This window comes from Mus caroli, unplaced genomic scaffold (genome assembly GCF_978045245.1).
Source record: "Mus caroli unplaced genomic scaffold, Mus_caroli_1 scaffold_17, whole genome shotgun sequence".
NCBI classification, from domain to species: domain Eukaryota; kingdom Metazoa; phylum Chordata; class Mammalia; order Rodentia; family Muridae; genus Mus; species Mus caroli.
Genome location: NW_028227272.1, coordinates 8,504,138 through 8,523,067, shown reverse-complemented (window position 1 = coordinate 8,523,067; position 18,930 = coordinate 8,504,138). Strand labels below are relative to the sequence as shown.

At 45.0% G+C, this 18,930-nt stretch overlaps 1 protein-coding gene across 3 annotated transcripts in view; it reads right to left on the bottom strand.

Annotated features, from left to right (window-relative positions):
* Positions 1-17,535: 17,535 nt before the first annotated feature.
* The window catches only part of Snx29 (sorting nexin 29), a 431,651-nt gene continuing 430,256 nt past the window's right edge, over positions 17,536-18,930 (bottom strand). For all 3 annotated transcript variants that reach the window (XM_021185334.3, XM_029470597.2, XM_029470598.2), the window contains one exon: positions 17,536-18,372. In XM_021185334.3, the coding sequence (XP_021040993.1) occupies positions 18,243-18,372 (130 nt within the window). In that variant the 3' untranslated portion in view covers positions 17,536-18,242. The remainder of the gene's footprint in view (positions 18,373-18,930) is intronic.

Genomic DNA, 18,930 nt, shown 5'->3' with positions numbered 1-18,930 from the left:
GGATAGAGATTCCACAAGAACACCAGCAGAATAAACTAACCCTTGGCCCTTGGTGGCTCCCAGAGACTGAACCACCAACCAAAGAACAAGCATGGACTGGAACGAGGCCCCCTTACACTTACGTAGCAGTTGGGCAGCTTGGTTTCCATGCTGGTACCCCAAACAACTAGAGTGGGAACTTTCCCTGACTCTAGTGCCTGCCTTTCCCTAACTGTGCCACCTTATCTGACCCTAGAGAGAACAGACATGCCTAGTCCTATAGCAACCCAACATGGGCAGGGTGCATTGATACCCAAGGAGGGCCTCTGCTGTCTCAGAGGAGAATGAGAGGGGCTAGGAAGAGGCTGTGGGGGAGGTCAGGAGGAGGAGAGGGCTGAGATCAGGATGTGAAGTGAAGTGAAGTGAAGTGAATGAATGAATGAATAAATAAATAAATAAATTTAAAACATTAAGTAAAGTTTTAAAAGTTGATTTTTTTTTTATTATTTTTGTGTGAGGTGATGGAGTGGGGAGTAGCGTAGTAGTGGATGGTAGAGCATAGCTTTGTGGGCTTGGCTCTCCCATCCCACGGTGGGTTTCTTGAGGTCTGTGCAGTAAGTACCTTCTTACCCACCAACCCATCTTGGTGACCCATGGGTGGGCTTTGTTTGTTTTTGAAACAAGGTCTCTCTATGTAGCCCTGGCTGTCTTAGAACTTACAATGAAGACCAGGCTGACCTTGAACTCATAGAAATCCACCTGCCTTTGCTTCCTGAGTGCTAGAATTAAAGGCTGGCCACAGGGGTTGCTTTTTTTTTTTTTTTTTTTTTTTTTTTTTTTTTTTTGGTGTCAGGCCACGCTCTCCGGTCAAGTCAGCTTGACAGGCTGAGGCTTAAAAGCTACTCATGAGGCAAAAGAGTTTCATGGAAACTCACTCCTGGAGTCTGGTGTTCTCTCTAACCCATACATTAATTTTCCATTCCCGAGTTAGTCTAGTGTTTGGTTCCACGTGCTCTCTTTTAGTATTATCCTATTTAAGTGCCTTTTAAGATTAAATTCTGACATAGCTAAAGCCTTCGCCAGTGTTCCAACAGTCCTAGAACGTCCTTGAGCAAGACCATGGGCTTGAAATTCATTAAGAATGTTGCTATTCAGTGACATTCAGAATAGCCTCTGGTACTACACTATCACTTTGAATAATAGCTAAGTCACTCCCCTACACTCCCCTTTACCATCACCAAGGAAGAAGGAAGTTTCAGACCTAAGGAGAAACCAGAATAGATACTTAGAACTATAGCTGAGTTACACCCATACACACGTATTTACAATGGCCTAAGGGGAAGGTGGACTGACTATACAATAGTCTAAAATAGGAACTATGGCAAGGGCACAAAGCCCTTGACCCTGGCTTCTAAGATTAAGTGAATCTTAGGTGGAGCCCTTGTTGATCCCAGTTGTTAACAATGAATTCTATCCCAAGTGGTTCCCATTAGACCTTCTGAGTTTACATTCCTCTGTTTTATTTAAGAATCCAGTAACCTCTTTGTACCTTGTGGATATGTCACCCAACTTCCTTATTGTCTTCTGTATAAAAAGTTTGATGCTTGATTTGACAAATTACATTCAGATTCTACACAACCTCTCCTGTGTGCATCTGTCTGTCATTCATCCGACGCTTTGCCCACCCGAGACTAGAGACCCGTTCCACACAGACAAAGGGGCCCAGAGGGTCTGCGGCAGTGTCATTCTGTTCCTGGCTGCCTGTAAATGTGTTCATCCTCCTTAGAATATGAGGGACCCTCCCCAGCCCGCATCCTCCCCAAGCCCGCATCCTCCCCCAGTCCCCCACTGTTTCCAGACTTTCCCCATACCCTTCTGCACTAGCCAACACCCCCCTTTCCCACTGCCAAGTTTCTCCCAGTTCCCGTCCCTACCCTGCACTCCCATCACTCATGGACCACAGTAGGTGACGTGCCTCTGCCTGAGCTGTCCAAGAACCTCCTTCCTGGAGGGCAGCGGGGACTCTCCATCCATCTGTTGAGGGTATTGCCTAGGATATCTGGGCTCCCTCAGCTCAGAACCCCGGCTGTTAAAGTTCAGACTGCTTTGGGTTAGTGGCACCCTCTATCCACCTAATTCCCTCCCTAGCCTCAGAGCACTGACATCTCCAAGTGCTGGCTCACTAGGCATTTTCTCACCCTCTTCTGTCCACTCCTAGTTAATGTGACTTCTCCCTGCAGGGTTTCTCTTAGCAGACATCAAATGGTAACCTGATTTTTGTTTTATGTTCTGGGCTTCCAGCACAATGCACCCCATTTATTTTGGTTGCTTTCTCTTAACTGTATTTTTTAAATTTCCAGCACAAAGAACTTATTTTTTTTTGTTGCAGTTAATAATAAATAATTATGGCAAATCCCATGACATAAAGTTCATCTGGATTGTTGCAACTGATGTAGTTCAGTGTATAAACACGTTCCTAACATTGTGTACCCTCAACGCCACCCAACCCTATGGTCTTCCATCTTGTCAAGGCCCTGCTGCCCTCCTTAACCTCTCTAACCCACCATCTAAGTCTATGTCTTCTAATGTAAGTGGAAATCGTCCGGGTTTTCATTCACTACCAGGCTCATTTCCCCATAGCTCAGTGTTCCTGAGTTCATTTGTTTTGAAATGGGGGAGAGGGTGTCAGCATGCCCTGGGGGCAGGGTGACAGCGTGCCCCTCCACTTAAAGGCTGAATGACACAGCCAGCTGTTGGTGGATGCAGTGCCCATCTTTCCCATCTTTTTGGTACCTGCTGTCTCACTGGAGAGAAAATGAGCTGTCAGTGAGCTTTCTCTGTTGGTTATGGTGACCATCTTTTGTGTGTTTCGTGTGAATATGTGTGTGATAGTTACTTTTTCATTCATTTATTCTCCTCATATATTACATCCCTCCCTCCTCTTCCCCCCCCTCCCCCTCTGGTTCCCTGTGGAAAAGGGAACCCCCTCACCCCCAGGGGATATCAACCAGCCATGGCATACCAAGTTGCAGTAACACTAGTCTGGACAAGGCAACTCAGTAGGAGGAAAATCCATCCCAAAATCAAGCAAAAGAACCAAAGACAGCTCCCGCTCCCACTGTTAGGAGTCCCACAAGAAGACCAAGTTACACAGCCATAGTATAGATTCAGAGGACCTAGGTCAGCCCTATGCAGGCTCCCTGGTTGGCGCTTGAGTCTCTGTGAGCCCCTATGGACTCAGGTTAGTTGATTCTGTGAATTTTCTTTGGTGTCCTTGTTCCCTTTGGCTCCTACAAACGTTCCTCTCCCTCTTCCAAAGGATTTCCTGAGCTCTTCTGAATATTTGGCTGTGGGTCTCTGCATCTGTTTCCATCAGTTGCTGGATGAAGCCTCGCTGAAGAAAATTATAGTAGTCTCCAGTCGGTAAGTACAGCAGTATATCATTGAAATAATTCTATTTACTTTTTTTATTTTTTTATTTTTATTTTTTTGGCCAGTTGTATTTGGTTTATCTTAGGTGTCTGTTGCTATCCACCCTCTGGTTCCTGGCCCTCCAGGCAGTGTTACAGGTGAGCTTCCTCTCATGGTCTTGATTCAAGTTGGACCAACTGTTGGGTGGCCACTCCCACAATTTCTGAGCCACCTCTTCCCCAGCACATCTTGAAGGCAGGACAAAGTGTAAGTGGGTTGGTGGCCTAATCCCTCCACTGGAAGTCTTGCCTGGTTAACAGGAGATGCCAGTTCAGGCTTTGTATCCCCCACCACTTAGCTAGGATCACCCTCTTAAACTCCTGGGGAGTTTTCACTCCATTAGCTTTCTACCTTGCCCCCCTGAAATGCCCCCAATTCCAGTATTCTCTTCCTCCATCTTCCCCGACCTGATCCCTCCTATTCCCCTCCCTCCCTGCCCCCTGTACACCCGAAATAACTATTCAGTTTCCCCATTTCTTGGAAATTCATGCATCCTAATGTTGAGACTTCCTTGTTACTTGGTTTCTCTGGGTCTGTGAACTGTAGCATGGTTATCCTTTACAGTGAATATCCATGTTTAAATGAGTGCACACCATGCTTGTCTTTCAGGGTCTCACTGAGGATGGCTTTTTTTTTCTAATTTTATTAATTTTCCTGCAAATTTTATGATGTTATTTTTAACAGCTGAGTAATACTCCATTGTGTAAATGTACCACCTGTTTTTTATCCATTGCTTGGCTGAGGAGCATCTAGGACGTCTCCAGTTTCTGGCTAATATACATAAAGCCGCTATGAACATGGAACATTTTGGGTACATGCCCAGGAGTTATTTAGCTGGGTCTTGAGGTAGAGCTATTCCCAGTTTTCTGAGAAACCACCAAATTGATTTCCAAAGTGGTTGTACAAGTTTGCGCTCTCACCAGCAATGGAAGTGTTCTCCTTGCTCCACATCCCCCCTGAAATATGCTATCTCTTGATCTTAGCCACTCTTTTGGGTGTAAGATGGAACCTCAGGGTTGTTTTGATTTGCATTTCCCTGATGACTAAGGATGTTGAGTATTTCTTTAAGTGCTTCTTAGCCATCTGAGATTCCTCTGTTGAGAAATCTCTGTTTAGTTCTGTACCCCATTTTTCAGTTGGGTTGTTTGGGTTATTGGTATCTAACTTCTTGAGTTCTTTATAAATTTTGGATATTAGCCTTCTATCAGATGTAGGATTAGTGAAGATCTTTTCCCAATCTGTAGGCTGCCAATTTGTCCTATTGACATTGTCATTTGCCTTACAGAAGCCTTTCAGTTTCATGAGATCCCACTTATTAATTGTTGATCTTAGAGTCTGAGCCATTGGTGTTCTGTTCAGAAACTTGTCTCCTGTAGCAGTGCATTCAAGGGTATTTCTTACTTTCTCTTCTATTGGATTCAGTGTATCTGGTTTTATGTTGAGGTTCTTGATCCACTTGGACTTGAGGTTTGTGCGGGGTGATAAATATGGATCTATTTGCATCCCTCTACATGTAGACATCCAGTTAGACCAGCAGCACCATTTATTGAAGATGCTTTCTTTTATGCATTGTACGGTTTTGGCTTCTTTATCAAAAATCAAGTGGCCATAGGTGTGTGGATTTATTTCTGGGTCTTCAGTTCAATTCCATTGATCAATATGTCTGTTTCTGTCCCATCAGTTGTTTTTTTGTTTTGTTTTTTGTTTTTGTTTTGTTTTGTTTTGTTTTTAATCACTATTGCTCTGTAGTACAGCTTCAGTTCAGAGATGGTGACTTCCTGAAGTTCTTTTAATTGTTCAGGGTTGTTTGAATTATCCTGGATTTTTTGTCTTTCTATATGAATTTGAGAATTGCTCTTTCAAGTCTACAAAAAATTGTGTTGGATTTTTTATGGGGATTGCATTGAATCTGCAGATAGATTGTGTTAGGTAAAATGGCCATCTTCACTATGTTAATCCTACCTGTCCATGAGCATGGGAGATCTTTCAGTCTTCTGAGATCTTCAATTTCTTTCTTCAGGGCCTTGAAGTTCTTACTATACAGATCTTTCACTTGCTTGGTTAGAGTTACACCAAGATATTTTATATTATTTGTGGCTACTGTAAAGGGTGTTATTTTCCTAATTTCTTTCTTGGCCCATTTTTCATTTGTATAAAGGAAGGCTACTGATTTCTTTGAGTTAATTTTGTACCCAGCCATTTGGCTGAAGGTGTTTATAACTTGTAGGAGTTCTCTGATAAAATTGTTGGGATTGCTCACGTATGCTACCATATCATCCACAAATAGTGACACTTTTTCCTTTCCAATTTGTATCCCCTTGATCTGCTTTAGTTGTTGAGAGTTGTTCAATTTCCCTGAGTGTGTAGGCTTTCTGGTGTTTCTGCCAGTCATGGAATAATATGCATGCATGAACATTAAAGTTCATCTCATATTGGAGATCTCTCTCTCCCTGCCTCTTTCTTCTCCTTTTTTTCTCCTCTTTTCCACCTCCATTCTTTCTTTTATTTCCTGGCTGGTTCCACTATGTAGCCCAGGCTAGCCTCAAACTCCTTATCCTCCTGCCTTGGCTTCTCAAGTGCTGGGATTAGAGGCATGTCCCACCATGCCTGGCAGTAGGCTAACTTCTGACTAGTACACACCCATAGGCAAAATTGCTGAGCTGCAGGGCAGTCAACATTAGTCTTCCAAAGCATGCATACTACTTCCCCAGAGATGGAGGGAAGATGGGAACTGGACCAGAGAGTAGCTGTAAGTCTGTTAGGGTCCTTAGTGTGGGCTATAGAGGAAAAAATGAGGGAGTGGAGTTGGGATTGGAGTGCAGATGGGTTTGGGTGGTGTGTGGCTTTCTTCCTAGAGCCTCTGCAGCAGTTGATCCGAATGTGCAGCTTAAAATAACAGTGTTTCAGTTGCTAGCCACTATAGGACTTAAGGCAGGGAAGCCTACTCACTGAGGCTTCAGGAAGGGACCTTCTCTGGCACTTCTAGCTTCTAGTGTTAGTCAAAGTTTTTGGTATACCTTGACATGTGGTTGTGCAACTCTATCTTCATATGCCACCTTTGTATCTATCCCCTCTTTTCCTGAGGATGCAAGGCATTGGACTCAGGACTTGCACTTCAGCTTCACTGACTGTGTCTGCAAAACATGCAAGAGTATTAGAGAGTCTGGTAGACTTGCAATTTAGAGCAATGTTGAAGGACCTACTCTCCGGTGTGAGAAGCAGAGCACAAGGACTTTGCAGAGGCCCTGCTGTGTGGAAAGAGAGACAGGGAGGAAAGAAGTCCACATGAGCTTTAACTACAGGCTGCAGACCCTTGTCATGGCATGGGAGCTCTGTTTGAACTGAGCCAGCTTGTAGGTTATACTTATACCGCAGTAGGTAGCATCTGTGTTGGTGAATGCAGATAGAGTGTAGAACCCTGGGTGAAACTGCAGACACAGTACAGCCCTGTGCCATCACAGGGTCCACAACACTCAGAGGAAGATCAGGCTGCATTTGCAGACCCAGCTGCTGTGGTGCTGAGAAAAATCAAAATTGGGTTTTCTGTTCAGAGAACTGTGCAGAGTCTCCTGTTCATCTCTTCTAACTCCTGTTGAAGCGGGAATCTTGTGGGCGCATTAACAACACCTCAGAGCAGGCCTGTGCCCAGGAGCAGTGGACCAGCATGAAGTATTGTGTGGCTTTTTGTCTAATTTTGGTTTGTCCATTTGTGGGTTTCAAAGTGTGAAGATGGTGTTGCAAAATGCAAAATTAGAAAATTTTGGCCACTTCCAGTTTTCATCTCTGCCTGGAGCTAATCTTCTGCCACAGGGCTTTATACACAAATAGCACCAGGAGAGAGCTAGCCTCCGAGGAGTGCAGACAAGCCTATGAGTACAGGTTATACCACCACTGCAGCTCAGAGGGACCCACCCAGAACCCTCAGGACACAAGAATCAAGGAGCAGCCTGGGACAGGAGCCTTCCGGTTTCCATCTGCCCCTGGAGCTGATACTGTATCACAGCGCTACAAACACAAACACCACCAGGAGAGAGCAGGTCTCCAAGGAGTGCCCACATACCTGCAAGCAGAGGTAACACCACCACTTCTCTTCAAATTCCAGGCCCAGAAGGGACCCATCCAGAGTCATTAGGACACAGGAACCAAGGATCAGCTGGGGACAAGATCCTGCTGGTTTCTGTCTGCACCCCACAGCTGACCCTGTACTATAGCTATCCATATCTAAATTCCTCCAGGAGAAAACTGGTCTCCCAGAAGTACTGACATAGAAGCTTGCAGGAAGGACAAGCCACAGTCAGAGACAGCAAGACCGGAGATAACCAGACGGTGAGAAGCAAGGGCATGAACATAAAACACAGAAACCAAGATTACTTGCCATCATCAGAACCCAGTTCTCCCACCACATTGAGCCCTAGATACACCAACACACCAGAAAAACAAGGCCCTGATATAAAATCACATCTCATGATGATGATAGGGGAGTTTAAGAAGGACATAAATAACTCCCTTAAAGAAAAACAAGGGAACACAGGTAAACAAGTAGAAGTCCTTAAAGAGGAAACACAAAAAATCCCTTAAAGAATTGCAGGAAAACACAATGAAACAGGTGAAGGAATTAAACAAAACAATCCAGGATCTAAAAATGGAAATAGAAACAATAAAGAAATCACAAAGGGAAACCACCCTGGAGATAGAAAACCAAGGAAAGAGATCAGGAGTCATAGATGCAAGTATCACCAATACAATTCAAGAGAAGAGAGAATCTCAGGGGCAGAAGATACCATAGAAAACATTGACACAACACTCAAAGAAAATGCAAAAAGCAAAAAAACTCCTAACCCAAAACATCCAGGAAATCCGGGACACAATGGGAAGACCAGACCTAGGGATAATAAGTATAGAAGAAAGTGAAAATTCCCAACTTAAAGGGCCAGTAAATATCTTCAACAAAATTATAGAAGAAAACTTCCCTAACCTAAAGAAAGAGATGACAATCAACATACAAGAAGCCTACAGAACTCCAAATAGATTGGACCAGAAAAGAAATTCCTCCTGTCACATAATAGTTAAAACACCAAGTGCACAAAACAAAAAAAGGATATTAAAAGCAGTAAGGGAAAAAGGTCAAGTAACATATAAAGGCAGACCTATCAGAATTATACCAGACTTCTCACCAGAGACTATGAAAGCCAGAAGATCCTGGGCAGATCTCATACAGATCATAAGAGAACACAATTGACAACATAGACTATTATACCCAGCAAAACTCTCAATTACCATAGATGGAGAAACCAAGATATTCCATGACAAAATCAAATGTACACAATATCTTTCCACAAATCCAGCCCTACAAATGATAATAGATGGAAAACACCAACACAAAGGACTGAAACTACATGCTAGAAAAAGCAACAAAGTAATCTTCTTTCAACAAACCCAAAAGAAGATAGCTGCACAAACATAAAAATAACATCAACATTAACAGGAAACAACAATCACTATTCCTTAATATCAATGGACTCAATTCCCCAATAAAAAGACATAGACTAGCAGACTGGATACATAAACAGGACCAGCATTTTGCTGCATACAGGAAATGCAACTTAGTGTCAAAGACAAACACTACCTCAGAGTAAAGGGCTGGAAAACAATTTTCCAAGCAAATGGTCCCAAGAAACAAGCCATTCTAATATGGAATAAAATTGACTTTCAACCAAAAGTCATCAAAAGAGATAAGGAAGGACACTTCATACTCATCAAAGGAAAAATCTACCAAGAAGAACTTTCAATTCTGAACATCTATGCTCCAAATGCAAGGGCACCCACATTCATAAAAGAAACTTTACTGAAGGTCAAAGCACACATTGCACCTCACACAATAATAGTGAGAAACTTCAAAACCACACTCTCATCAATGGACAGATCATGGAAACACAAACTAAACAGAGACACAGTGAAACTAACAGACGTTATGGACCAAATGGATTTAACACATATCTATAAAACATTTCATCCTAAATAAAAAGAATATATTTACTTCTCAGCACCTCATGAAACCTTCTCCAAAATTGACCATATAATCAGTCACAAAACAGGCCTCAACAGATACAAGAAGATTGAAATAATCCCATGCATCCTATTAGATTACCACAGACTAAGGCTGGTCTTCAATACCAACAAAAACAACAGAAAGCCCACATATACATGGAAACTGAACAACACCCTACTCAATAACCTGATCAAGGAAGAAATAAAGAAAGAAATTAAAGGCTTTTTAGAATTTAATAAAAATGAAGGCACAACATACCCAAACTTATGGGACACAATGAAAGAAGTGCTAAAAGGAAACTCTTAGCTCTAAGTGCCTCCAAAAAGAAACTGGAAAGAGCATACACTAGCAGCTTAACAGCACACCTGAAAGCTCTAGAACAAAAAGAAGCAAATACACCCAAGAGGAGTACACAGCAAGAAATAATCAAACTCCAGGCTGAAATCAACCAAGTAGAAACAAAAGGAACTATACAAACAATCAACCAAACCAGGAGCTGGTTCTTTGAGAAAATCAACAAGATAGGTAAACCCTTAAACAGACTAAGCAGAGGGCAACAGAGACAGTGATCAAATTAACAAAATCAGAAATGAAAAGGGAGACATAACAACAGAAACCGAGGAAATCCAAAAAATCACCAGATCCTACTACCAAAGCCTATAGTCATCAAAACTGGAAAATCTGGATGAAATGGATAATTTTCTAGACAGATACCAAATAATAAAGTTAAATCAGAATCAGATAAACAATCTAAACAGTCCCATAAACCCTAAAGAAATAGAAGCAGTCGCCTTTAATCCCAGCACTCGGGAGGCAGAGGCAGGCGGATTTCTGAGTTCGAGGCCAGCCTGGTCTACAGAGTGAGTTCCAGGACAGCCAGGGCTATACAGAGAAACCCTGTCTCGAAAAAACCAAAAAAAAAAAAAAAAAAAAAAAAAAAAAAAAAAAAAAAAGAAAGAAAATAAAAGAAATAGAAGCAGTCATTAAAAGTCTTCCAACCAAAAAAGGCCTGGGACCAGATGGGTTTAGTGGAGAATGCTATCAGACCTTCAAGGAAGAAGTAATACCAATACTCTTCAAACTATTCCACAAAATAAAAACAGAAGGAACACTTCCCAATTTTTTTCTAAGAAGCCACAGTTATACTGATACCAAAATCTCGCAAATACCCAACAAAGAAAGAGAACTTCAGACCAACTTCCCTTATGAATATTGATGCCAAAATATTCATTAAAATTCTCGCCAACCAAATCCAGGAACAGATCAAAATGATCATTCACCACAATCAAGTAGGCTTCATCCCAGGGATGCAAGGATGGTTCAATATACAGAAATCCATCAATGTAACCACTACATAAACACACTCAAAGAAAAAAACCCCACATAATCATTTCATTAGATGCTGAAAAAGCATTTGACAAAATTCAACATTCCTTCAAGTTAAGTCTTGGAAAGATCAGGAATTCAAGGCCCATAACTAAACATAGTAAAATCAATATACAGCAAACCAGGAGCCAACATCAAACTAAATAGATGGAAACTGGAAGCAATCCCACTAAAATCAGGGATTAGAAAAGGCTGCCCATTCTCTCCCTATCTATTCAATATAGTAATTAAAGTCCTAGCCAGAGCAACTAGACAACAAAAGGAGGTCAAAGGGATACAAATTGGAAAGGAAAAAGTCAAACTATCACTATTTGCAGATGACATAATAGTATACTTAAGTGACCCCAAAAACTCCACCAGAGAACTCCTACAGCTGATAAACAACTTCAGCAAAGTGGCCGGATATAAAATCAACTCAAACAAATCAGTAGCCTTCTTATACTCAAAGGATAAACAGGCTGAGAAAGAAACTAGGGAAATGACACCCTTCACAATAGTCACAAACAATACAAAGTATCTGGGTGAGACTCTAACCAAACAAGTGAAAAATCTGTTTGACAAGAACTTCAAGTCTCTGAAGAAAGAAATTGAAGAAGACTGCAGAAGATGGAGAGATCTCCCATGCTCGTGGATTGGCAGGATTAATTTAGTAAAAATGGCTATCTTCCCGAAAGCAATCTACAAATTCAATGCAATCCTTCTCAAAGTTCCAACTTAATTCTTCATAGAGTTAGAAAGAGCAATTCTCAAATTCATTTGGAATAACAAAACCCCGGGATATCGGAAAACTATTCTCAACAATAAAAGAACTTCTGGGGAGATGAGCACCCCTGACCTCAAGCTGTACTACAGAGCAATAGTGATAAAATTGCATGGTATTGGTAGAGATACATGCAGGTAGATCAATGGAATAAAATTGAAGACCCAGAAATAAACCCACATACCTATGAACACTTGATCTTTGACAAAGGAGCTAAAACTATCCAGTGGAAAAAGGACAGCATATTCAACAAATGGTGCTGGTCAACTGGCGGTTAGCATGTAGAAGAATGCAAATTGATCCATTCTTATCTCCTTGTACAAAGCTCAAGTCCAAGTGGATCAAGGACCTCCACATAAAACCAGAGACACTGAAACTTATAGAGGAGATAGTGCGGAAGAAGCTCAAACTTATGGGCACAGGGGGAAAGTTCCTATACAGAACACAAATAGCCTATGATCTAAGATCAATAACTGACAAATGGGACCTCATAAAATTACAAAGCTTCTGTAAGGCAGAGGACACTGGCATAGGACAAAACGGCAACCAACAGACTGGGAAAAGATCTTTACCAATCCTACATCCAATAGAGGGCTAATATCCAATATATATAAAGAACTCAAGAAGTTAGACTCCAGAGAACCAAATAACCCTATTAAAAAACGGGGAACAGAGATAAACAGAGAATTGAGGAAACTTGAAGGGCTGAGAAACACCTAAAGAAATGTTCAACATCCTTAGTCATCAGGGAAATGCAAATCAAAACAACCCTGAGATTCCACCTCACACCAGTCAGAATGGCTAAGATGAAAAACTCAGGTGACAGCAGATGCTAGTGAGGATGTGGAGAAAGAGGAACACTCCTTCCTCCATTGTTAGTGGAATTGCAAGCTGGTACAACCACTCTGGAAATCAGTCTGGTGGTTCCCCAGAAAACTGGACATTAACCTGAGGACCCTGCTATACCACTCCTGGGCATATACCCATAAGATGCTCAAACATGTAATAAGGACATATGCTCCATATATTCATATGTTCACAGCAGCCTTATTTATAATAGCCAGAAGCTAGAAACAACCCAGATGCCTTTCAAAAGAGGAATGGATACAGAAAATGTGGAACATTTACACAACGGAGTACTACTCAGCTATTAAAAATGACTTCATGAAATTTGCCGGCAAATGGATGAAACTTGAGACTATCATCATGTATGAGGTGACTCAGTCAGACTATTGTGGAGGGAATGATGGTAGCTTGGAGTGTCAAAGGTTTATCTTGGAAAATGATCTTGAAGTTGGTCCTGATAGATGTATGAATGTGGCACAGAAAGCAGGATGGACCAGCACATGCAAAGGGCCTGGGGCAGATAGAGATGTGGCTTGCCTGGGAATTAGACCAGAAAGCTGGGGGCAAAGGGAGTAAAGGGTGAAAGGCCGAGGTAAGTTGGAAAAGCAGGCTCAGGCCAACGTCTGAGACAGAACTGAAGGGCTCAGTAGAGCCAGGAAGGGCCACGCAGCTCCTCACAGCGCCTGGTGCAGGTCCCCCCTGGACTCTCAAGGTCCATGAACCTGCTGCATGGAATCTTTTGTTGCTGCTCCTATTGCTGCGGTCCCCCCACCCCCACCCCAGCTTCTCAACATGGCCCCAGCCCAGGACGGGGGGTGGGGAAGGCTTGGTCTAGACTTCAGGAGCAGCTGCTCTATAAGGGGTAAAAGTGACTGGTAGAAAAAAAGCCTTCTAGAGGTGATGATGCTATTTAGGACCTTGTTGGTTCCAGAGTGGGTCTTCCAACATGGCTGTACTGATGCCAGCATCCTAAGCAGGCCTCTGACTGGGTGGACAGAAGGCTCTTACAGTACACACAGTAGCCTAAACTCAGAATTAGGAGTCTCCTAAGGCGGGCTCTATTTACCTGGACCTTGTCAATCTACCCTCAAAGGTCAAATACCTTAGGCAAGGGCATCTTGTCATCCCAACAAAGACCCCAGACCTGCTATTATAGAAAATCCAGTTGATTTTTCCACTGTTTTGCTGCTCTTCCACCACACACACACACACACACACACACTGAGAGATAGTGTTGGCATTTTGATCCCTAACAAACCTTTCTACCCAACAAGTGGTTTGGTGCAGCAGTTTTACTGTACCCTCTTTTACAGGACGCACTGAAGACCAGGAACCAGCTGAAGCCACAGTCTGGGAGCACAGAGACCATCAAGACCCTGGACCAAAAGGGACCATCATCAGACTTCCTCCAAGGACCAAGATGGCTCCTGGACCTCAGCCTCCGGGGCTTTTTAGTGAGGGTGGTGAGGGTGGTGTGGATCTCCCCGGGCCGAAGGCAGACCAGCTAGAGAAGGCTGTATGTTTGTCTGGCTGATCTCCCAGGGTGCCCCTGGCCACGCCTGGACCGACAAATTCAAAAGTCTATGCAAGCAGGACTTACCTTGCTGCCTGCAAGGGAGTTAGCTCCCTTCGATGCCGTCCTGATGCCATGAGAAGCTGTAAGGACAGCCGTGCAGGAAACACAGGATTCAAGGGGCTCACATCTTGTCCTTACTTACCTGTGTCTGGACTGTAACCTGTCATGAGGATGGGATGAGGTTTTTTTTTTTTTTCTGTGTAAGACTATTATTCTACATTCCACTTTACCAAGATCAGTCTAATATTACAAGTGACTCCCAATGTTTAATTCACCAAAGCTGTGTTAGCTGAACCACATTTTGATATGTAATGTTGCCTGAAGTGATAAGTGAACCTTTTAAACTTTAGAGGCTTTCTTGTGATGTGTATATAGTTCACTGAAATCCCAGCTGTCAGTAAAGAATCTAGACAAAGGAACCACAGAGAAGAAAGTCTAATTTAGAAAATGCCATTTTAATCCCCTCACTGAAAAGGCTTCTCTCGACCAGATTGTAACAAAATCCACAGCTTATTCCAAAAGAAAAATTTAATACAAGAGATTTTAGAAAATTAAACATATTTGTTTAAAAATTCTATCGTGTAAACCTTAACATAAGAGGGAGTCGGGATAGCACATGCTCAGATCTCTGGGATGTTTGCACCCGCAGGCTCCAGACATAGGGCTGGAGCAGCCTCAGAGACCTTCCCAGGCTGGATGCAGATAACAGACCAGGGCCTTTTCTCCCCTGGAGGTCCCAGCTCTCAGGTCCTCTTCCCAGGTGCTCAGTGACCCTGTGCGAACCATTGTCACGTGTCCCATGTCCCAATTCTTGCTGGGTCTTCCCAATCTGTCCTACTGATGAAAAAGAAAACAAAAACAAAAACAAACCTCCCTGTGGTCAAGTGGTTGCCTTCTGGTAAGGGCAGAGCTGAGCAGGCTGCAGGTGGCACTGGAACAGGTGGTGAACAGATGTCTTCAGGGCAGGAGAACGTGGCCCCGTGAGAAGTGAACCCCAGGCCTCCACACAGCAGCCACTCCAGCCCTGATGCTGCCCTCTCTCCCCTCCCTACCCACTGCCTAGACTTTACTTCAGACGCATAATGGAGACCACATATCACTGCAACAGAGCCTGAACTTTTTGGCACAGAAATATTAGATAAAATATACAGTGCTACAGTTGTGCAAAGGTAGCAAAACCAACCTAAACAGCAAACACTTAACACTATCTTTAGTGAAATAATGCACAATAGTTTAAAGAATGTTTGTTACAATAGACCTTGTTCATAAGGAAGGAGGTCACAGCTCCCAGGCCAGGCTGTGCCTCTGGAGTGGGTAGCAATGTCTCTAACAGGAATGTTGAGCAATCAGGACTGTTATTGCCATGGGCACGAGACCGCTCCTTCTTGTATGCTTCCCAGATAACAGAGCAGGCAGGGGCTGGGCACCATGGTGAGACTGCCTGCTCCTGAGTCGTCCTGCTGGCAGAACACTCTCAGGAGTCCCTCGGCTGAGCACATTGAGTGGGTGAATGCAGGTGCAGGTGTAGGCTGCCAACGTGAGGGAGTCTGATGGTGGACCTGGGAGGACAGAGCCCAGCCACTCCTCAGGGGCCAGTTGTGTCTACAGGTTACACAGACAGATGGAACAGGAATAGATGACACAGTAACCAAGGCCTAGGACACTGTGACTTGCCCTCAGGACATGTGAACGCTTATAGAAACAAAGTTTTAGCAGCCACAAGAATGCCAAGGCCACAGTCAGGAGAGGATTAGGAAGCAGTCTCCTGTAGAGCTGAGGTTGTATCAGACTGGGCGAGCGCAGCTCTGAACTCCCCTCTGGACTCTAGGCCTCAGATCTGGGGAGCATTGTGGGAACAGCCTTCCATCATCTGACCCTGCCCTGCACCGCTCTGCCTGAGTCCCAACATGCCCTTGTGAGGTATAAGATGGGCAACCTGGAACCAAGAGTTTGCTGGGTTTCTATGGAAGCAGAGTGTCGCGGGGCTAGAGTGTGGCTCACTGGAGAGTTTTTGTCCAGCACTTGCAAGGCCCTAGTGTCAATCCCCAAGACGGGGGAAAAGGACTGGGTAGGAGGCAGATGTCAAGCAACCAAAGGGCTTACAAAGTCCCTGGAACCCAGCCTTTATAGTCACATTATGGCAAAGATGGGCAAGTTCCCCATAATTAATCCTAGAAAACCAAGGTCCCAAGTCTGGATGCCTGCCTGCCTTCCTTCCTTCCTTTTTTTTTTCCTTCCTTCCTTCCTTCCTTCCTTCCTTCCTTCCTTCCTTCCTTCCTTCCTTCCTTCCTTCCTTCCTTCCTTCCTTCCCTCCCTCCCTCCCTCCCTCCCTCCTGTCCTTCCTGCTTTAACTGCCAGTGCTGAATGTGAAAGATGGTTCTATATATGCTCTGTTTGCAGGGAGAGAGCTCAGACTCTTAGTGACACGTGTTTAGGCTAGGTGTCCCAGAGCCCTGGTGCTCAGGACTCTGCTGTGGGAGATGTGGGAGGTGTAGCAGGATCCTGTCTGTATAGAACATGATAGAATATGAAGCATCCCCATGCTGGGTCCCCCAGTTCAGGAGGTGAACTTGGGGCTACCAAAGCCCCATAGGGCCTTTCTGCATGCTTCAGTTTGCCCAACTGCAAAGTGCATGCCCAGCCCACACTCTGGTGTGGCCTTTGTGTGAAGCCTGAAGCATCTCAGGAGACAAGAGAGGGCTGAGAAGCCTCTTGGGTAGCTCCTTCCCAGCAAGCTGAAGAGGGTTTCTCTGCTCCCCTCAGCTCCTGCCCCTAGCCATGAGGGAGGGCAAGTATGCCCTGCCTCACCTGTGCACAGCCCATGTCTGTCCCAAGGTAACCTCCAGAACTGGAGCTGTGCAGGCCCCTCCCTGCACTCTGAAGTCCTTTCTGGCTTCTAGACTACTTCCCCCACGTTTTCCAAGGTGCCAGGAAAACCCTGCTTCCCCAGACCACTTGCCCAGGTCTAGCTTTGAGCTTCAGCCCTTCGAGCTCATGCTCAGGCTCCCTCCCACAACTGCCTAAGTAGTTGCCACTGTGAACTCCTTCCTTGGCAGACAGAGAAGTGCACACTGCTCGGTACGTGGTCCCTTCAGCAAGTTCCTCCACACTGCATGAAGACAGCAAGGGGGTTCTGACTTAGGGAGACAGACCACCACGGACAGGGGATCCTGAGAATCAGGGAGACCCAGGCTTGATGGCAGAGGAAGGTGGAGCTGCAAAGTAGCTGGATCTTATTCCACTCCATGCCTGTGAGCCCTCAACTCTAGGATGGGACCCTGAGACGAGAGCAATAGAACTACATCTGTGAGGGAGGACACAGCATCCTGCTCCCACTGAGATGTTAGGGAACAGTTGGTGCTAAACACGCTCAGAGGACAATCATTCTCTTTTCCGTTCCGCACTGGGTCTGAGAGCCTATTGGGCCAGCCTTCCACAGCAATGTCCAGAGCCAAATCACTAGTGACATGAGGTCACAGCCACCAATTCTTGGGCCAGAGTTTTCAGGCTGCTGCTGAGGGCTGTGCTGGAGGGTGGAGGTCCTTGCTGGGGCAGCCTCAGGTTCCCTATGTGCAGGGTGCTTCCTGGAGCCAGCAAGAAGAGGGAAGGATAAGTCCCTCAAGAACCAAGTCACTGCCAATTGCTTTGCTAGGCCACTAGATGGAGAAATCACATCCATACCAGCCACGTGGCAGTGCCATTGGGTGTCTAACCACCCTAGGGGGAAGAGGACAGGGAAGCAGACCCCATCCACCAGCTGCAGCAGGCAATTGCATCAGGAAATTCAAGAGTATAACAGTCGTTCTAGTTCCCACGTGGGAAAGCGTCACAGGTGGCATCCGAAGGATCCTTCTGCCATGTGTTGTGCATCTCAGCCAGGGGTCTGGGCCCAGCCTGGCACCCACTGTCTGTTGGCAGAACTGGAGGAGGTGACAACCATCCTTGGCCACTCTGGGGGTAGTGACAGAGTCCCCATCTGTGTCTGTCCAGTGAGCAATGCTTTGCTCTAAGGACAGAGACCCAGCAGCTAAAACTGACCAGTTTAATTGGGTGGCATGTGGCAGCAGGAAGGGTGTGTTCTCTGTGGGGACATGGTCATCCTGCCAAGGTGTCCAGGGCCAGCTGCCATGGCAAGGTTGAGCACAAAGTGGCTGGGGGCTGAGAGTCCACCGAGGTCAGAGGTCACCACTTTGAGGTTCCACGTTGCGCGCCTCCCTGGGGTGGCCTCGGGACAGCTTAGGGAATCGGGGAACTACTTTTGGCCTGCTGCTCTTGTTCAGCGGTTCTCCAGGTGGGGTGATGTCCCTGCAAGACAGGAGGAGATCTGCATGAAGTCAGAGCTTTAATGCAAATGACACAGAGAGGGAGTGGAGTCACATGTGAGACTAGCAGAAATCACACAGAGGGAGGAGTATCTGGCCAGCTCCAACTGGTCAGTGTAACTGGAAGAAATGAGGTATCGTGTCAGTGTGTGTTTCTCACTTTTAAAACAGCCTGGAAGGCCCACTAACCCGGGCTTTGTCTGAGCTAGCTTTAGGCACTGTGCACAATCCTGTTTTGAGGCTGTCACCATGCAAATGCTCTGCCATGCATCCCTTCGTCTCACAGCAAAGCCTCATCCCAGAGCCAAAGATGACAGGCTTCCTCTGAAATGCCTGCATCCAGGGGTGCAACAGCTGTGTTGCGATGTTCAACAGGGTCCTCTGCTGGGTCCACCTAAGAGGATAGAGCATTTGCCAGTGTTTGGTGACCAAGGCATGGTTCACAGCCTTGGTGAGGGGGAGGGGAGGGCGGGGCTGAGGACTGCCACATGACATGGAAGGTCCCAGAGCCAGGCTGCAGATACGTGTTCAATGGACAGAT